Source organism: Mastigoproctus giganteus, chromosome 8 (assembly GCF_048544385.1).
Source record: "Mastigoproctus giganteus isolate SK-2022 chromosome 8, ASM4854438v1, whole genome shotgun sequence".
Taxonomy (NCBI): domain Eukaryota; kingdom Metazoa; phylum Arthropoda; class Arachnida; order Uropygi; family Thelyphonidae; genus Mastigoproctus; species Mastigoproctus giganteus.
In genome coordinates, this window is record NC_143582.1 from 201,110,410 (window position 1) to 201,128,967 (window position 18,558).

The 18,558-nt window shown below is 34.9% G+C and overlaps 1 protein-coding gene across 6 annotated transcripts in view; it reads left to right on the forward strand.

Annotated features, from left to right (window-relative positions):
• The window catches only part of LOC150082178 (uncharacterized), a 168,383-nt gene that overhangs the window by 135,039 nt on the left and 14,786 nt on the right, over positions 1 to 18,558 (forward strand). For all 6 annotated transcript variants that reach the window (XM_090379154.1, XM_090379153.1, XM_090379159.1 and 3 more), the window contains one exon: positions 16,894 to 18,005. In XM_090379154.1, coding sequence (XP_090235280.1) covers positions 16,894 to 18,005 — 1,112 coding nt within the window. The remainder of the gene's footprint in view (positions 1 to 16,893; positions 18,006 to 18,558) is intronic.

Here is an 18,558-nt window from a genome sequence, read left to right on the forward strand (position 1 = left end):
AAGCTATATGAATGTATTTTTAATAACAGTACTGTTAAGAATCAATTTAGGATATTGTTTGATAATTCAATCCTGCAGCAGCGATGCCTAACACACACACACACACACACACACACACACACACACACACACACACACACACACACACACACACACACACACACACACACACTTGAAGTGCATTTTACTTCAAGTAATGTATCCATTTAGATATGAATTTTCTTGAAATCTTTCGGTATGCATTGCTATCTGTTATCTGTGTTTCCAAGTAATTTTTAACAGTTATAATAGATGTCTGTACAAAAATAGCTTTGAAAAGTTAGAGAAGAAAATTACACTTTTTAGTGTCAGTTGTCTGATTTGGACATGTAAAGGGTTCAAAAGCTGGTACATAAACAGGTACAAAGGATATTACTATATATATATATATATATATATATATATATATATCCATTATTTTAAATTAAATAAAACATAAGCCAGTAGTATGGCAAAAACTGTAGAGCGAAAATTAACATAAAAATAACCCAAATAAACAATCGAACGAAAAGAAAGAATAGATATAAACAGTAGCCCAGAAACCCTAATATAATTTCGATCTTTAAATCCAATTAACAAAAACTATACAAATTTTAGGATAATGCCAATTAGTTATTAATTTAGCAGTACCCCCCGAGAGGTACCAGTTCTCATATAGTTGTCTGTTCAAAAGCTGGTACATAAACAGGTACAAAGGATATATATATATATATATATATATATAGTAATATCCTTTGTACCTATTTATGTACCAGCTTTTGAACCCTTTATATGTCCAAACCAGACAACTGAAATTTTAAAAAAATGGAACAATAAGCAGCTAACGGATATAAGATTCAGCCAAATATTGGCTGAATCTTTAGCGTTTATCTTCACTCTAGCTAGTTAATGATTAGTGTCAAAGCCAAACCATAAAGCTAATGCCAACGAAACTTAAAGTCCTCAAATTATATAAAGCATTTTGTCCAGTGGAGTTCCATCCTGTTTAGGAGTGCAAGGCCTCAGTGAACAAACAAACCAAAAGGATGTAGCATGTAATTACTCTGCTTTTTCACTTAAATGTTGGGCAGTCCATTAAAAATAAGAACAAATTAATGTTTAAAAGCATTTATGTACAATGTTTTCATTTTTATAAAACTTCAAAATTCCATACAGAAACTTACTGTACAGATCCTACAGAGTAATTACATGGCATGTAATTACTCTGAACCATTTTCTTGTACTACTTCTGCCTTTGTACTGCCTCTCTTTGTCTACTTTTGTTTCAATAAATGTAAGCAAATATGTTTCTTGTCAGGCGGTTGCTTCTTTGTTTTAAATTTAATTTTTAAGTATAATAGTATCTTGCCTTGATTATTATTAGCATTAGGATTAGTAGAGGCATATGATGCAAGAAAGCACGCTTTTACAGCATCAACAAAAAAAAAAAAAGCAGTGTGTGCGCCCTGTACACACGAAAGATGTTTTATTTTATGTGAAAACATCTATGGCGGCACTAGAGTAAAACTGTTTAAATTTTTGAACGGTTTGATCGAAACTTACTTACTTATGCTACTTAGAAGGTTGATATCGATCAAAATCTTGCATTTTACTCTTTCATAATATTACAACTCGCTTTCTTGCATAATATTATTACCTGCTTTCTTGCCTAACATTCTGCTTTTATTCTTGCATAACATTTTGCTTTTATTCTTGCATAATAATATTATCACGAAATGTTATAGCAATTAATAACGGTTTGATCGAAACTAACTTACTTACGCTACTTAGAAGGTTGATGTTGATCAAAATCTTGAGAAACAGATTTTATTAAAATCTGCATTTTATTCTTGCATAATGTTTCTATCCGCTTTCTTTCATAATATTCTGTTTTTATTCTTGCATAATATTACTACCCACTGCTTACTCTACCGAATCAACGTTAGAGTAAATTACTAGAGTAAAATCGTTACCAATCGATTTTACTCTAGTGCCACCATAAATGTTTTCACATCAAAAACCCTTCCCATTTCACCCATTCATTCGCTTCAAAGTTTGTCCAGTTCTTCCTTGAATTTATTTAAGCTCTCAACTTCCACAATGACAGATGGAAGTTTGTTCCAGCAATCAACTACCTGCTAACTAAAGGAAAATTTCCGCACATCTATTCTATAATTGTCTTTCCTCAATTTGAATTTATGTCCCCTCAGGTGAGTAATCTGAGCAAGAGGAATAATCCCATCAGCATTGAGCTTGCTTGAACCATTCAAGGGCCTTATACACCTCAATGAGATCATTTCAGAGGTGCCTAGTCTCCAGTTGCGGCAATTTGCAAAACTTAATCCTTTCTTGGTAAGAGAAACCTTTTGTTCCCCCTCACCAATCTTGTTGCCCTTCTCTGTACTCATTCCAGCAGTTCTACATCCTTCCTAAAATGAGACCACCAGACCTGTATGCAGTACTCAAGGTGTAGCCTGACCATTGCCTTATACAAAGGAATAATAACCTCCTTATTCCTGCTAGCAAAATTCCGGTATAGCATTGGCAAGACCCCATGAGTAATGCAAGTACTGCCACCCATATGCAAGAGTTGGTATGTCACTCTAGGGTCACTGCTAACCATATGCAGTACTTGCAACTGTCGATGTTAAACTTCAGTTGCCACCTCTCAGCCCATTTGCCCAACTTTTCTAGATTCAGTTGCAGTAGCATACTGTCATTAACAACCCTACCAACCCTCCTGCCAACCTGATATACTTTCATCAATATCATTGATAAATATAGAAAACAACAGTGGGCCCAAAACCCCACCGAACCCTGAGGGGGCTCCACTAATAACATTAGTCCATGAATAGCAGTGTCCATTGATTACCACTCTCGTTCTTCTCCCACTCAACCATCCCTGTATCCATAGCAGCAACTTGCCCTTAATGCCATACTGCTTCAATTTGTACAGTAGTCTTCCATATGCAACAGTATCAAAAGCATCCCTGAAATCCAAAGTATATGATATCAAAATTATTTTTTGCATCCAGTTCCTTCGTGACCACACCATAGTATCAATCAGATTGGTCAGACAAGACTTCTCCTTAACAAACCCATGCTGTGCATGAACTATAACTGCAGCCTTGTCAAGATGATCCTGCAACTCTTCTTTAACCAGTGACTCCATTATTTTCCCCAGATAAGAAGTTAAACTAACAGGTCTTTAATTTTTCATGCCACCCTTTGATCCCCCTTTGCAAAACTTAAGCCTTTCTTGGTAAGAGCAACCCTTTATTCCTCTTACTGATCTCGTTGCCCTTCTCTGTACTCGTTCTAGCAACTCTACATCCTTCCAAAAAGGAGGAAGGATGTAGACCTGTATGCAGTACTCACGGTGTGGCCTGACCATTGCCTTATACAAAGGAATAATCACCAACAATGTCTGCATTTGATGTCTTGACCAGCACTTCAAATTCATCAAATATATTTACTATACTCATAGCATTGGTGTACATGCAAGTATACATGCACCTGTTCTTACTCTTAGTTAACCTAACACAGCCCATATATTTTCTTATTTCATGATGACTCTCAGCAGTCCTTGAAATCCCCAGCACCTTGCTTTCGAGGCTGCTGCTTGTTCCAACAGTAGCAGTGCAAGAACCCCCAACCCACCTAACACTGCCTCAATAGCATCAGCAAGTATTCTTGCACCCTTTCTATTTAAGTGTATCCCATCCCTGTAAAAACAGTCTTTCCTCTTAACAAGTACAGACCGTGCTGAGAAAAATTCTACCCTGTGAGCCTTGCACAATCTCCCCAGGGCCGAATTGATTGGCAAGGCTCTCATCATATACTTCCTCCTATTGTGTCTGGGCAGAATTGCATACACTTTCCGATTTAACTTTAACTTGCGACTTTTTTTTCAACATTTACCCATACTTGTTAAGTAAGTCTGCAGATCTCCTACTGTTAATATCATTAGTGTCAACGTGTGCAACAATATCACCTTTTGTGCCCTTAGTAAAACTGAAAACTTAAATAGCATTAGTATTGGTCATATAATGCAAAGAAGTCACAGGCTTTTGCTGCACTGGCCAAAAAAACTTACCATTTGGAATTCTTTCTTCAAATTGAATTTGAAGAAAGAATTCCACAGCTAGTTGATGCCTATATTTGAATTTATTCAAATTGTGGCTTCAACTACATGTGCAGAGGCAACTTGTTCCAGTAATCAATAATTGCTGGTTAAAAGGAAACTTCCTACAATCTGATCGAAACCTCTTCCTCTGTAATTTGAATTTATGGACCTTGATTCTGAAATTCTTTAAAACAATGAAAAATTTGCCATTTTATCAACCCCTCTGAGAGTCTTTTAAACCTCAATCAAGTCAATTCTAAGGTGCCTGGTTGCCTAGCTTTGTAGACCACATAATCAAAATCTTTCCTCATGTTGTCACCCTTTTGCTGGTCTCACCATGTGAGTTACCTATCTTTGGACTCTTACAAAGCTCAATGTCTTTTTTTTAGATGAGCTCTCCATACTTGGACACAGTACAGTAATACCCCGAAGTTACGCGATAGGTGGGTCCGACGAAAATCGCGTAAGTCGAATTCGCGTAAGTCGGGGTACAACTTTGCATATAAATACATATAAGTTTTGCTTAATTGGGACCAAGGACTAACAAAAACACTAGTTTAGAAGAAAAATATTAATAAAATTGCAGTTCTTTATACATATTAATACAAAATATGTATTAAAAAAACAAATGACTTACGTTAAAAAGTTATTTCGATGTCGATGGCTTCATAAAATCTAACAAATTCGTCCGACGACACAGCGCGTTCTTTTTTTCACGCAGAATTTCTTCGTAGCAAGCTAATCATTTTTTTATTCCTTGCTTTGTAGCTATAACGCGTTCTTCGTTGGAGTCTATGTTTTCTAAAATTTTTAAGCCCTTTACAATTGAGCCCTTTTCAATTTTCAACCTGTCAAGTTTGCAATTGTCATGTGCTTTTCGCCGTTGCTTCATTTAGGCCTGTAGCACGTGCAATATCACATGGTCTTTCATTTCGCTCAAAGCGTTTCACAATTTCATATTTTTTTCTCTATCGACAGAGGCGGACTGGCAATAAGCCTTACCGGGGAAACCCCGGTGGGCCAGTGTGATTTTGGCCATAAACCATAGTATGAGGCCACTATAAATTTTCCCGGGTAAGAATTTTTGACCCAGTCCGCCTCTGTTTATCGATAATTGCTTTTCTTTTTCTCTCTGAATCTGCAGTGTCTTCACCAGGACGCTTCCTTTTCATTTTTAGGGAATAAAGCACAATTACAAAACGAGGAGGCACGCTTGATACGCATAAACAAAGCTGCGCGCATGTAGCAACTGAATAAACAACACCATAAAGGCAGAGATACACTATTAACACCTCACATTTCTAGGGGTTACTACCATAACACAATAAAAATCCAGTTCCGTTTCTGCTAGTGGAATCTGTTATAAACTGGTAGTAAACTCGATCTAATTGCATTTGCGATTATACCGATAGCTGGAATTGTGTTGGTTTTTATGTTATTATAGTGAAAGTGTGTTTCCCCTTCACTGATATAAAAAACATAAAGCAGCAAAGTTGAATTTTGTTCATCTTTCGCTCTCATTCTCCGCCGTCGCACCGTATATCGATAACATATGAAAAACGACCTTGAAGATAGTGGGCGGCAGCGTTGCCAAACGAAAAAATCAGGAACCGCGTAACTCCGAGTTCGCGTAAGTCGGGGTATTACTGTATTACAAATGTGGTGTTAACAATTGCCTTATATAGTGGGGTTATGATCTTCTTTTCTCTACAGGATATTGTTCAATAAATTATCGATAGGACACCATGGACTTTCCTGGCCACCTGTTTACACTACACAGAGAACCTCATATATTCCCATATTAACTCCAAGATCCCTTTCTTCCTCTACTCTTTTTAATTCAATTTCACCAAGAGTATAAGTTATTTCGGGGTTGCTATTTCCCAAGTATAAGACCTTGCATTTTGCTGCATTAAAACATAGCTGCCACTTTTTCTGACCATTCTTGAAGCCTGTTCAAGTCATCCTGAAGGAGTGTTGCTCGGCACTGATCATTAACAACTCTCCCATTCTTCACATAATCTGCAAATTTTTACATCATGCCTTTTATCCCTTTGTCAATGTCACTTATGAAAATGAGAAACAGTGGTCAAAGAACTGATCCTCGAGGGATCCCACTTCTGATGTTACCCCATTCTGAAGAATATTCTTAATCACAACCCTATGCCTTCTGCCCTGCAGCCATCCTACAATTTATCTTAAAATCATTCCAGTAATTCTGACATGTTCCAGCTTATATGGCAACCTCTCATGAGGGACCGACTCAAGATGCCTTGCTAAAATCCAAATGAATTATGTTGAAATTGTTTTGTACATCCAGCTCATGAGTAATTGTGTCAAAATAGCTTACCAATTTTGTTAAACATAATTTTCCCTTAACAATTTCATGTTGTGTGTTTTACAGAAATTTCTTAACCTATAATTTATTATTTTATAAATGTAAAATCGTTTTAATTTTTTTTTTTATTACAAGTGCTTGGCATAAATTTCCTTACGTAGTTAGCAAAAAACATTTGATAGCATAGGTGCTGATCAGTGTAGGGGATGCCGACCGGGCTAGCCGGGTAGGTAAAGTGCCTGCCTGGCAACCCAAAGGTCGCGGGTTCGATTCCCGCCTCGGGCTGGATATCACGATGGTGCCGAACCAACCGGTTGGTTGGATATCCCGGCCACGATACACGAAGGAAGCAAGAAAAAGCTGGTTCCTTCGTGTATTGATCACATCATACGAAATAAAAAAAAAAAGTGTAGGGGATGGGGGGAGGAATATTGATTCTGGTAGTTTTTGGATTCTTTCTATGTGGCACACTACAGGAAAAAGGTTAGACATCCCAGCCTATAATCTTCCATAGACATCACTGCGGTCCATAGGCTAATATATATATATATATATATATATGTGTGAAACCAGATTCTTGTATTTTGTAACTGTATCGAAACATGTAATATTCCTAATAATATACCAATTACAAAATAATATTTTAGCAATTATATCAGTAGATATGAACATAGTAGCAAATACTGATCATACTTTGATCTTTTAGATAAATCAAGAGCTAGCTAAATATTAAATGTAATTCATCAATGAGTATAAGGATCACTCAAAAATTCATTAAAACAAGCTTATCTTATAAATACACTGTTTTTCACTATCAGTGTTTCTCACTTTTTTTATAATGTGGCTTGCCTAAACTGCAAAAAAAAAAAAAAAAAAATTCTGTGATTCACCATTTTTTAATTATTTTGGAAGGTGTTGTTGCATCTTCCATACAGTCTGGATCCCTTGCTCCATTGCATACTTTCTTTTTTCTTTACTAAATTTAAATAGATCATTTATCAATGGATCTTTTCTTTCTACAATTTGCATTAAGTAAATTCAATCCATTTACATACGTTTACTGTCCAACTTCAAACTCACAGAACCAACTTTTCATCTTCCTCAATTATTCGTTCAACTGCCGTTTTCTAGAACAACCTTCCTTCATACGTATTCCTGAAAATTACAGTCTACAGAAGTTCAAGTCTAATGTCAACAAATATCTTCTTTCGTCTTCTCAACCTCCAACCCAAGCACGGTACTAAGTACTATAGGTTCTAATACCTCTTGTGTTTGGGGTTTTCATTAAAAAAAAAAAAAAAGTTTAGAGTAGCAAGCATAGTCCCTCAGGGGTCAATGCTCAGACCTCTTGTTTCTTATCTGCCTAAACAATACTGATAAGGGAATGCAGGGGAAGCCATCAAAGTTTGGTAGTGATTTAAAGATTGGGAGGATGGTTATCAATTAACACCAGGCTATGCTGCTTCAAAAGAATTTGGATAAACTAAGAGTATAGGCTGAAAAATAAAAAAAATGGCACCTAAAGTTTATTGCTACCAAATGCAATTGCACCAGGAGAGCAAAAATACAGGAGTTGTTTATAGATTGGGGGGTAGAATTAGAGGATGCAGTAGATGAGAAAGATTTGATGATTAAAATACAGAAAGATGTGAAATTCAACAAGCAGTGTATAAGCAGCCACCAAGAATGTGTGATTTATCAGAATTTTGTAAGTAGAGAGAATGAGATCATTATTCATCTCTAAGATTATGGTGCAACCACACTTGGAATATTGTACCTAGGTCTGGAGGTTGCATCTAAAGAAAGATATAGAACTTCTGGAGAAGGTGCTAAGAATGGTGATTGGATTGGTGAAGACCACTAAGTGTCATCGCTATGAGGAAGATGTGGTCTGCAGCTGGACACCTTAGGGAGAAATTTGACTGAAGTGTGTGGGGTTCTGGGGGGAAGGATTAGTAAAATGGATGAGAGGAGCATTCTCATTGGTGAGTTGGACAAGAATCAGAGGGCATAAATATAAAATCTTAAGGGAAAACAGTAGACTTGATCTTATGAAGTTTACTTTTGGGCAAGATATTGTGGATGATTGGAATAAGTTCCCTGCAAGTGTGTCCAAGGCAGAAAGATTGGCAAAATTCAAAAAAGTATTGGATAGATACACTTTGAAGATAAGAATAATATGAGAGGGTTTTTTTTTTTTTTTTTTTTTTTGGTAGATATAGGAAAGGTCACTTCCTTGAATTGTTATGCTATTTTAATACCGATACTGTTTTACAGATAAAAGTATTCGTTTTTGTTTCTCAGTTTTTTGTATTCAAAATATGAATATAATCAACATAAAGGTACTTATCCATTAATGCACATTATTTTATTTAATCACTCAATTTTCCATATTTAATTATAATTTACAAAAAAGAACATATTCATTATTACATATTATATTTTATTTTTAATCCTTATGTTGTGACCCATCCAGATTTTTCTAGGACCTGCCAGTGGGTCATGAAATGCTGTTCTATAGAATCTCCATCTCTGTAGAGCTTTACACCACCTGGACACAAGGATGAGACCCTTGTCAGCAGAATTTTTCTTCAGCCTCTTAAACCCACTTTTTCACCTTTGGTAACAACACCTATAACATCATTGTTCTATCATGTATCCCTATCCATATCCAGTGGATAAAAAAAAAATGGCGAGTAAAGGAACAAGATCTTAACTGTATAGGACAGTACAGTCCAGCAGTTTTGCAACTGCTTCCAAAGTGTAAATTGGTGTGAGTTTTGTGCTGTCAAGCAGGAGAATAAAATGTTCCATGCCAAAATACATTATTCACAGTTCGGCACATTTGCTAATAGAGATCACCCACCAACTGATCAAAAGCCAGTAAGCTGCAAAATAAATGTAATGGCTGTGTTAGATTTTGAAATGTATATTAGATTCACCTTTTTAGGTAATGCTATACGACTATACAACTCTTGATGAAAAAAACTCTTCAGTTTAATCATATAGGATTGCAGGGGATATTGCCATACATTGCTTTGCTGTTCACTTAGACAATATATTATTCAGAGTTTGGAACACATTTACTAATAAAGATCCCTTGTCAGCTGATGAAAATCCATTAAGCTTCGAAAGAGCCACCCTGCAAAAGAGTGTATCCAATTTTTAAATATATGGCAGATCCACCTTTTCGGGTGATGCTACTAACTAACTTAAAAAGCACAGAATGTCTGTCTATCCACACTACAAACTGTCTGAAAATCGAATGTAGTAAAGCATACAAATTTTAGTTGAGCCTTCGGATGTTCAAGGTTCACATGCCCCAGAATTTATGGTTGGTATTACTGCAAATAAGATGTGCACTATTACTGAGTAAAATTTAATTTATTCTTTTTGTAGAGAATGTACAAGTTGAAAACTGGATCGCAGACATTTCATGAATGTATATTTCTGTAATGTCCATAAAAACTGCACCTTTCATATTAAAGAGAGTGGCCATCACTTGTTTTTGCTAAGGAAACAATCTTGAACTTTGTATGTTATGCGACTCTACAGATATATTTATTTTTATTTTTTGGCTCAAAGTGGTATATCCATGTTTCATCACCAGTGACAGTTTGCAAAAGGGAAGCATTTCCATCTGTCTATTATTCTACCAGCATTTCAGAAGCATTTTCCTTCTAGAGTTTGTGGCCTAATATTATTTGTTGTAAAACAATCCATTATCATTCACATCTCTTTTGAGCTGTAGTGAAAATTCTCTGTATGCAGCTTACTGATCCCATCAAGTGATGAAATCCACTTATTGCACATTGTATAACATGCTGCCCATGTTGAGCAACCATTGTGTGGTTAATTATGGAAGACAGTTTTTCCTTGTTTTGATGCACTTTCACACTTACTCAGGTTCCAACTGTGTTTCTGTAGGAAATATCATCTCCCTTTCCTTTCATAGGAGTTTTTTTTATATTTGTGAATAGTTCCTACTGTTTCCCCTCTCTCGTTTGTTATTTGGTTTTTAGGAGCATTAGCAACTAAGGCCATATTGCTCCGGGATATGCGGTGGTCATTCCCTGACCTTTCCGCATCCTCCGTATTTGGTGGTGACGGGCTCGAACCCCGGTCTAATCAAGCAGCAGTGCATAGCGTGTGCTATGCACTGCTGCTCCTTCCCACCTGGCTACGGAGGCACCTTCCCTTCTCTTACCATTTAAATTATATCACTGCTCTTTGCTACGGAAATCTTTTCTATCTGACTCCATTTTTAAAATGGCCTACACTAATTCTACCTATCAGAATGTTTTAAAATTCATTTGTAAGCAAGTTTTAATTTTTTAAAGTAAACTGTGGGAAAAAACTTTGGATGACCATTAAGTATTTTTTTTACTATTTTAAAAATTAATAATTTTTAACCTGCAGTGATTAGGTTAAAAATAACACTGAAAAACTGTACTTATTCTTTTTCATCAACCAAAGTACTCCACAAAAATAATACAAGAGGAATGATTGCTGTGAAAAAAACTAAATTTTTAAAAGTTCTTGCATGTTTTTCCAATCATGTTTCAGGTAATTATTCTGGAAAAGACATAAAATATTCCTCCCAAGGAGGAGACTATGCTTTATTTAAAAGTCCAGAAAGATTACAGTAGAGCAGGGGTGGCCAAAAGGTCGATCGCGGTCTACCAGTCAATCACGGCTTTAATTTTGGTCGATCACAACGAATTTTAAATATATATAAAAAATAGATTAGTCAAAATCTAAATGTTATTATTATGCGCCCAACTTCATAGGCTTATTACAAATCCATTGAACCACGTGACTATTCTTGCCACTGCGCAGCCCCTAGGCTTGTCTAGCAAAAATTCACGCAGTTGTGTTGTGGAGAGCATAGTGTATTTATGTTGTGGAGAGCATGTGTCAAATTCTTATTTAGCTTACTTAATATTAATAACTGGTCAGTACTTATACGTTAATTTAATACCCTTTGATTTAAAATGAATACTACAAAAAAGAGAAACGTATCATTTTCGTCAAGAGTCAGAACTAGAATACTTTATTGTAATGATAAAAGAAAAATGTTGTCGTTTGATTTGCAATGCTTCCGTGGTTATACCCAAAAAAGGAAATTTAGAAAGGCACTTCAATGCACTCTATGGTAAATACCAATCGGATTTTCCACCTAATAGTGACCTTAGAAAAAATAAAATTACCACCATTTAAGCTCGTATCAATAACAACAGATGGAGCTAAAGCAATGGCGGGGCTTCTTAACGGATTCATCGCATTGTGCAAAAAGGATGATGAATTCCCAGATTTTTTGAGTTACCACTGTATCATCCACCAGCAAGTGTTAGCCAGCAAAAAATTAAACACTAAAAGTGTTATGGACATAGCTTTCAAAATCATGAATTCCATCAGAGGACAATCTCTTAAAAGGAGACTTTTCAAAATGAACCAGATCTAATATTACACACAGATGTGAGGTGAATGATTCGGAGTAAGTTTCTACAGAGATTTCGAAATTTGCTAAATGAAATTAAAAAATTTGTTGATCAAAGGGTGATGATTGAGCAACTACAAGATATGGAGTGGTTGTGTGATCTGGCTTTTTTGGCAGATTTTACCAGTAAATTAAGTGATCTGAATTTGGAATTAGAAGAAAAAAATAAAAATTGTGGTTGACATGATCAGTAGTATTTCTGCCTATAGATATATGAATTTTTTGCAATGACTAAGGATTTCAAAGAAAAAAAAAAATTCAATCATTTTGCAAATATGCAAGGTCATTTGCAAAAATCCGTTTTTGAATTTAATAGTGAGAAATGTTTCTGAAATTGAGAAAGTTGTGGATGATTTTGAAACCAGATTCACTGATTTTAAAACAATTGAAGACTAAGTCGACATCAAATATATTATTCAATGTATTTGATGTCGACTTAGATACGAAACAAATTGCAGAAAATATTACTTGAAAATGAAATTATTACGTTGCAAAACGATATTTGCCGAGAAAAGTACCCAAATGTAAAAAAATGCAGTGAACTTTTAAATTCCTGTTTTGGTTCCACATATCTATGTGAATCGGCCTTTTCGTATTTGAAACAAACAAAGATGAAGAATTGCTCTACTCTTACGGACTTGCATACAGAAGATTCTTTACGGTTGGCCTTATCACAGTATATCCCCGATTTTGAAAACTGCACATAAATTAAAAATTTAAATATGTATGAATTTAAAATAAAAATTCTTAATTGTATTTAATTTTAAAATTTATAAACAACATATTTCAATGTGTTGATTAACTTTTTTAACCATGTGCAATGAAATTCTTGAGATGGTAGATCGCGGCACATTTTGAAGAAAAAAAAGTAGATTGCATCACAAATTAAGTTGGCCACCCCTCCATGTATGTTTCCTTGAAATAGAATGGTATGGGTGTTATTTTTTTATTATTTTTTTTTTTTCAATCCATTTATTGTTACTTATGAAAAAAACAGCTTAAACTAATGCCACTTCGAAAATAGATTAAATTAAAAAACTGCTTTCTTCTAGAAAACAGAACAACTAGAACAGTAATCATTCATATCAATTGAAAAGTGAGAATGTCACCTGTCAGGGGGATGCACATGTGAGAAAGCCCAAAGTTGAAAAGAATAGGCATGCTGAACTTGTATAGTTCATTCATGCAGTTAGTCTGTGAAAACGTAAAATATTGATTCAAAAATAACCTGAACAAGATTAGGTCTACATTTAGGAAAGAAGAGAAAGTTTCAGTCATTAATCTTCAACCAAAAAAAAAAAAAAAAAAAATACACACAACTTTTCTTGTGAGTCACCCAACAGGTCTTGTGTGACTACATCTGGCTTAAAATTCACTTAAGCATTTCCAGTCTGAATGAAATCTAGAATGCTCCATATCCAAAACTCTGTAGTGGTTTGTGAAGTTGCTGTTTTAACTGTGGTGCATGGCTTGGCTAGAAACAAAATTATTTTAATCATGAATAAGTTAGAATTCAATATGTTAGCAAATTTTTGGTTGACCAACTCATATGTAATCATTTTGGCATTGCAGTTTTATTCCAGGTTGTGACTCAAATAAGGGAATTTAAGTGCAAGACAATGTATGAGGTTAGATCTGCAAATTTAGATTTGTTTATCTATGAATGGGTTAAGAAGATCAATTTTTACACTATAAAATGATAGACTTGCTACCACCCTCTCCTCCTCCCCCATTTTAGAATCCAAAAAAATAGTTTTAATTAAGATTGTCACAGGAATGGAAATTTTTATATTACTGCATTCATTTCAAATTCAATTTATTACTTGTATTAAATTGAGTCAAGAGAACAAAAATAAGCACAGTTTAAATTTTCCTTCCTGTGTATAATTTTTAGGAAAATTTCTAAAATCCTGACATTTCCTGAACAGGTTTGGCCCTAAGGATTCCAGACTAGAGACACCTAACTATATCAGAAAGTATTTGTTTTGATGCGTAATTACAAAAAAAAAAAAAAAAAAAATCCGATGGCACACTGAGATCGGATGTTTACATATATCGCAGATGCCTTGCAGTGCCGAAAAAAGAAAACGGCAAGTCACATGATTACTGTATTTGTTTGTTTGCCATTTTGAAAGTGAATTCTCTACTAATATCATGGATTATACCACTGTTTTACATTTATTTTAAATTAAAAACCTCTCACTACGGCTCCTAAAGTTAATAAACCTCATACAGAGAAGAAAAGAAGAACAACATTAAAGCTTAGTGATAAACTTGATATAATCCAAACCATTACATTAGGGTCACCTGGAAAGTTAATTCATATACCCATGTGTATTGTGTCTATAAATTGCACATGTTCTCTGGTCAATTTTCCTGTTTTGCTGGACCAACCCCCCCCAGTTTCTGTGGGGGAAAAACCTTGCTATCTACACCTGAGACTGACTAACTCAGCCACGGAGTGAAAAAAGCCCATAAAAGTTCCTTTTGTCATCGATGGAATTCGAACTTGGGCCTTTTCCACTTGGTGTGGGGAGGACAGTGACAATACCACTATGATACCCGCACAGACTAAATTTGATATAATAAAGAAAATAGGATGGGGCATAAGCAGGACTGTATTAATGGCAGAATATAACATTGGATCATCAGCATGTTTGTTTTTTTATGTATGGTTAATAAAATTACATTCTTAATCTCTTTATTTCTTATTTAGCTTCATTATTTCTGCATTAAATGTATTAAAAATAAAACTTTCTAGATAACGGAAAAATCAAAATAACAGCACCTTGAATCCCCAAAGGTGCCGTTATTCTGAAAGTCTGCTGTATATTGATAACACTCCATTTCTTATATCATCCCCAAATTAACTCAGTGTCAGGCGCCTCCGTAGCCAGGTGGGAAGGAGCAGCAGTGCGTAGCACACTCTTCTTGATTAGACCGGGGTTCGAGCCCGTCACAACCAAATACGGAGGATGCAGAAAGGTCAGGGAATGACCACCGCATATCCTGGAGCAATATGGCCTTAGTTGCTAATGCTCCTAAAAACCAAATAACAAACAAACAAACAACTCAGTGTCAATGTAAACAGCAATGCAATTTTCAGAGTCAGGAACAAACAATATTAGAATGTTTGTTTTTGTAACCTTGATAAGTACCAAACCACAGTTCTTATATAAAAAAATAGTTTTATTTAAATTGTCCGGCTTTGTTTGATAAATGATTTTAAAGACTACTTTTTAGGGCTGATTTGTAGCAAACTGTTGTTAACTACTCTTCAGGATTAGTATCTTACTACATACATAATAACCTTTAGTCAACAGATTTAAAATCTGGAATCATCTTCCTAGTGTTGTTATGATAGAATGGGTTCCTGTCAAATCCTTTTTGTTCTTTATAAGTTGATGGTATGCATGCAAAAGCTCACAACTTCCTTTGTTTCATATAAAATAAATAAACATGTAAACAAGGGTAAGAGAAAGGAAAGATGTGCATTACCATGCTCAAGCTTAACCAAAGCTATTTGAAATGGATGAGGTCAGTTATTAGCTTTCAAAGAGTAACAAACAACCTGTCCAGAGCTCGCAAACCTCCAGTAATGAAGCAGGTGAAGTAAATCTGCTGCACAAGTCTAGCTTAATTTCTGATTTTTCAAAGTGTTTGTATAATTTTTTAATGTTATATTTTTCACATTGAAAGGTAGGCCATAATTGCATACATGATGCAAGTTGCCTACCCCTGTTATAGGCAGTCTTTGGATTTAGAGCAGGGCACATTCCTATAAAAGGTGTCAAATCAGAATGATGCAAGTTGAAACTGATTTTCGTATAGAACCAATTCAATATGTATATTCTAGCCAAGGGTCTGATGTGAACCATTTATAGGTGTAAATAATATATGTAATCAATTATAAGCCATATATAAAGTATGCAATAGTGTTGGTTATTTACTATAATTACTTTGAAATTCTGCTCTTGCCAAATGCTGTTACATTTCTCTTTGCTTCTAATGTAATGGTCTTTCTGCTCTGTTTCTTTACACTTTTTTTTTTTTTTTTTTTTTTACTTGAGCACTAGCCTTTCATATTATCAGCTGCTTTTGAGGATGAAATAAATTAAGAACGCCTAAAAATCACTAAAATGTGCCATGCATAGATGTTTGGCATTGAAGTGCTTCAGGAAATAGACTGACTAACATATGTTTCTTTTTTATACAGAACCGAAAGCAGAACTGAATCATCATCATGATGTGAATTTAACTCGGACTGCTGTCAACTTCAAAGCTATTTTTACATATTAATGAAAATACAACCTGCTTTCATGTATGCAAATTTTATTCTTATTTTGCCTGTACTGGTGCTGTATATGTACTGTTTAGTATTAGTATTCATAGTGGAAAATGATGCAAGAAAGCTTATAGAGCATCAGCTAAAAAAAAAAAAAAAAAAAACACCCACCTCTCCCATCCATCCCCTCCAAGAATTTGTCTAGTTCTTCCTTGAATTTATTCAGACAACCACTTTTACAACAACAACAACAAATGGAAGTTTGTTCCAACAATCAGCTACCTGCTGGCTGAAGGCAAACTTCTGCACATCTATCCTGCAATCATCCTTTCCTCAATTTGAATTTATGCACCCTCATGGAAATTATTTGGTACTGACTGCTTTGGACAGCGGTATTCTAGTTTATGTGGTTTATCAGTATTTCTTTATTGTACTAAATTTGTAATGAAAGAATATTTTACTGAGATCTGGCTTGCGCATAGGATTATCATATGTGATAATTTCATGATTTCTTTGTGGTGATTTATTTTAGTCCTATAAAACTAAGGACTAAAGCTGTATTGTATTATTTTATACAGTAAATAAATGCATATATATATATTTATTTCCTTTTCTCTTCTTAATAGGTATGTTAAATCTAAAAGGGCTACAATATCTCCAAATTTCAACTTTCTAGGACAGTTATTAGAATATGAAAAATATTTGCAACATGAAGGAATTCTTGATTCTAAACATGAAGTTTCTACAGCACCTGTCTTGATGGATGGTAAAAAACAGTATCCAAAGAAGAAATCATCTGTTGTTCCGAGTTTAAATGTTGCTTCCTATCAAGATTCTTTCCATGCATTATCAAAAATATCTGCATCAGAAACATGTTCAAGCAGTGAAATTTGTGTAGAATATCAAAGGCACAGAAGTCATAGCTGTACTGGTGCCTGGCTTTCTGTCAATGAAGATAGCACTGCAGAAAGGGTATGCACTTCTCAATCAATACTACGTGAACAGAAGAATATGCTCTGTACAGTATCTAAGAGTGATATCCATACAGGTAACAAAAAAGATTTTGGCAGGACAAAGAAGGCTGTTGATGACCAACCTCTAGAAGATATGGGCTTGAAAATAAAATGCATACCAGTCTCGTCTTTGAAGGAACTAAATTTCACACCTTGTCAAACATCAAGCACTTCTGTAGGAAGCAATGTTCATGAAACCAGGGAACTGTATACAGATGTATTCACTAGCAATAACTCAAATAATGGCACCATATGTAATTCAGAAATGGACATTGAAGAAAATAGACAGTGCAGCTATTCTCTTTCAAATAAGTCACCTGAAGAATTCAAGGTAGAAACACAGAAATCCACCTGTCAAGATTTGGGTCCTAGTTGGTATACTTCATCAGCTGGAACGGATGCTGATTCTTATCAGTATGATTCTAAGGAGTATAATCGTTCTGATTCAGTAAGCACCTCTGGACTTGGAAGTGAAAGCTCTGACTATACTGACAGTTGGAATGAAAGAGAACCCGATGATGAAATCATAGTACACCTTGATTATGATGACGACAATGGCGATTTATTAAATCATAGAAATTTAAGTCCCAATGAGATGTGCAATAGGCCTTTCTTGTTATCATATCAAGATGCTAAATCAGATCTGTATGATTCTGCAATAGAAAGTCCTACCAGTCCATCAGAAGAACACTTTATGCAAGATTTTGCCATTGATGAAAGACATGGTGAGTATATATATTTTTTTAATTCTAATTTTCAATTTTTTTTTATTTTAATGCATTTTAATTTTATAATGAGTGCTGCTGCTGCAAATTGCTTAAAATTATCAATTGATAAAATCTTAGTATCCCGAACCCTTGCAGCCACTGTTGCTCTTGGTAAACAAGTGGAATATTCTGTTGCAGTAAGTCCAAGGAACCTGTAGCAACCATAAAGGTCAAGAATTCCAGGTTATTGTGATATAGAATATAGAATTTGTCTTTTTTAATTGATATTTTTGCTTGATATTGTGTTCCAGGGTTGGTGGAGAGAAGCACTCAGATAGCTACTTAAACTCTTAGTTTGTTTAACCCTCAAATAGGCACACCAAAGGAAATTAAAATTAATAATTCAAAAATTTATTATAGTGATATCACTATGGATTTTAGTATTTTCTCCACTGTTAAATTTTATTGAAGAAAAAAGCATAACAATTTTTCAAGCACATTTTGTGGTTACTGTCCCCCCACCCCCACCACTCTTGCATCACCAGACATGCAGATCAGATACCAGATGCAC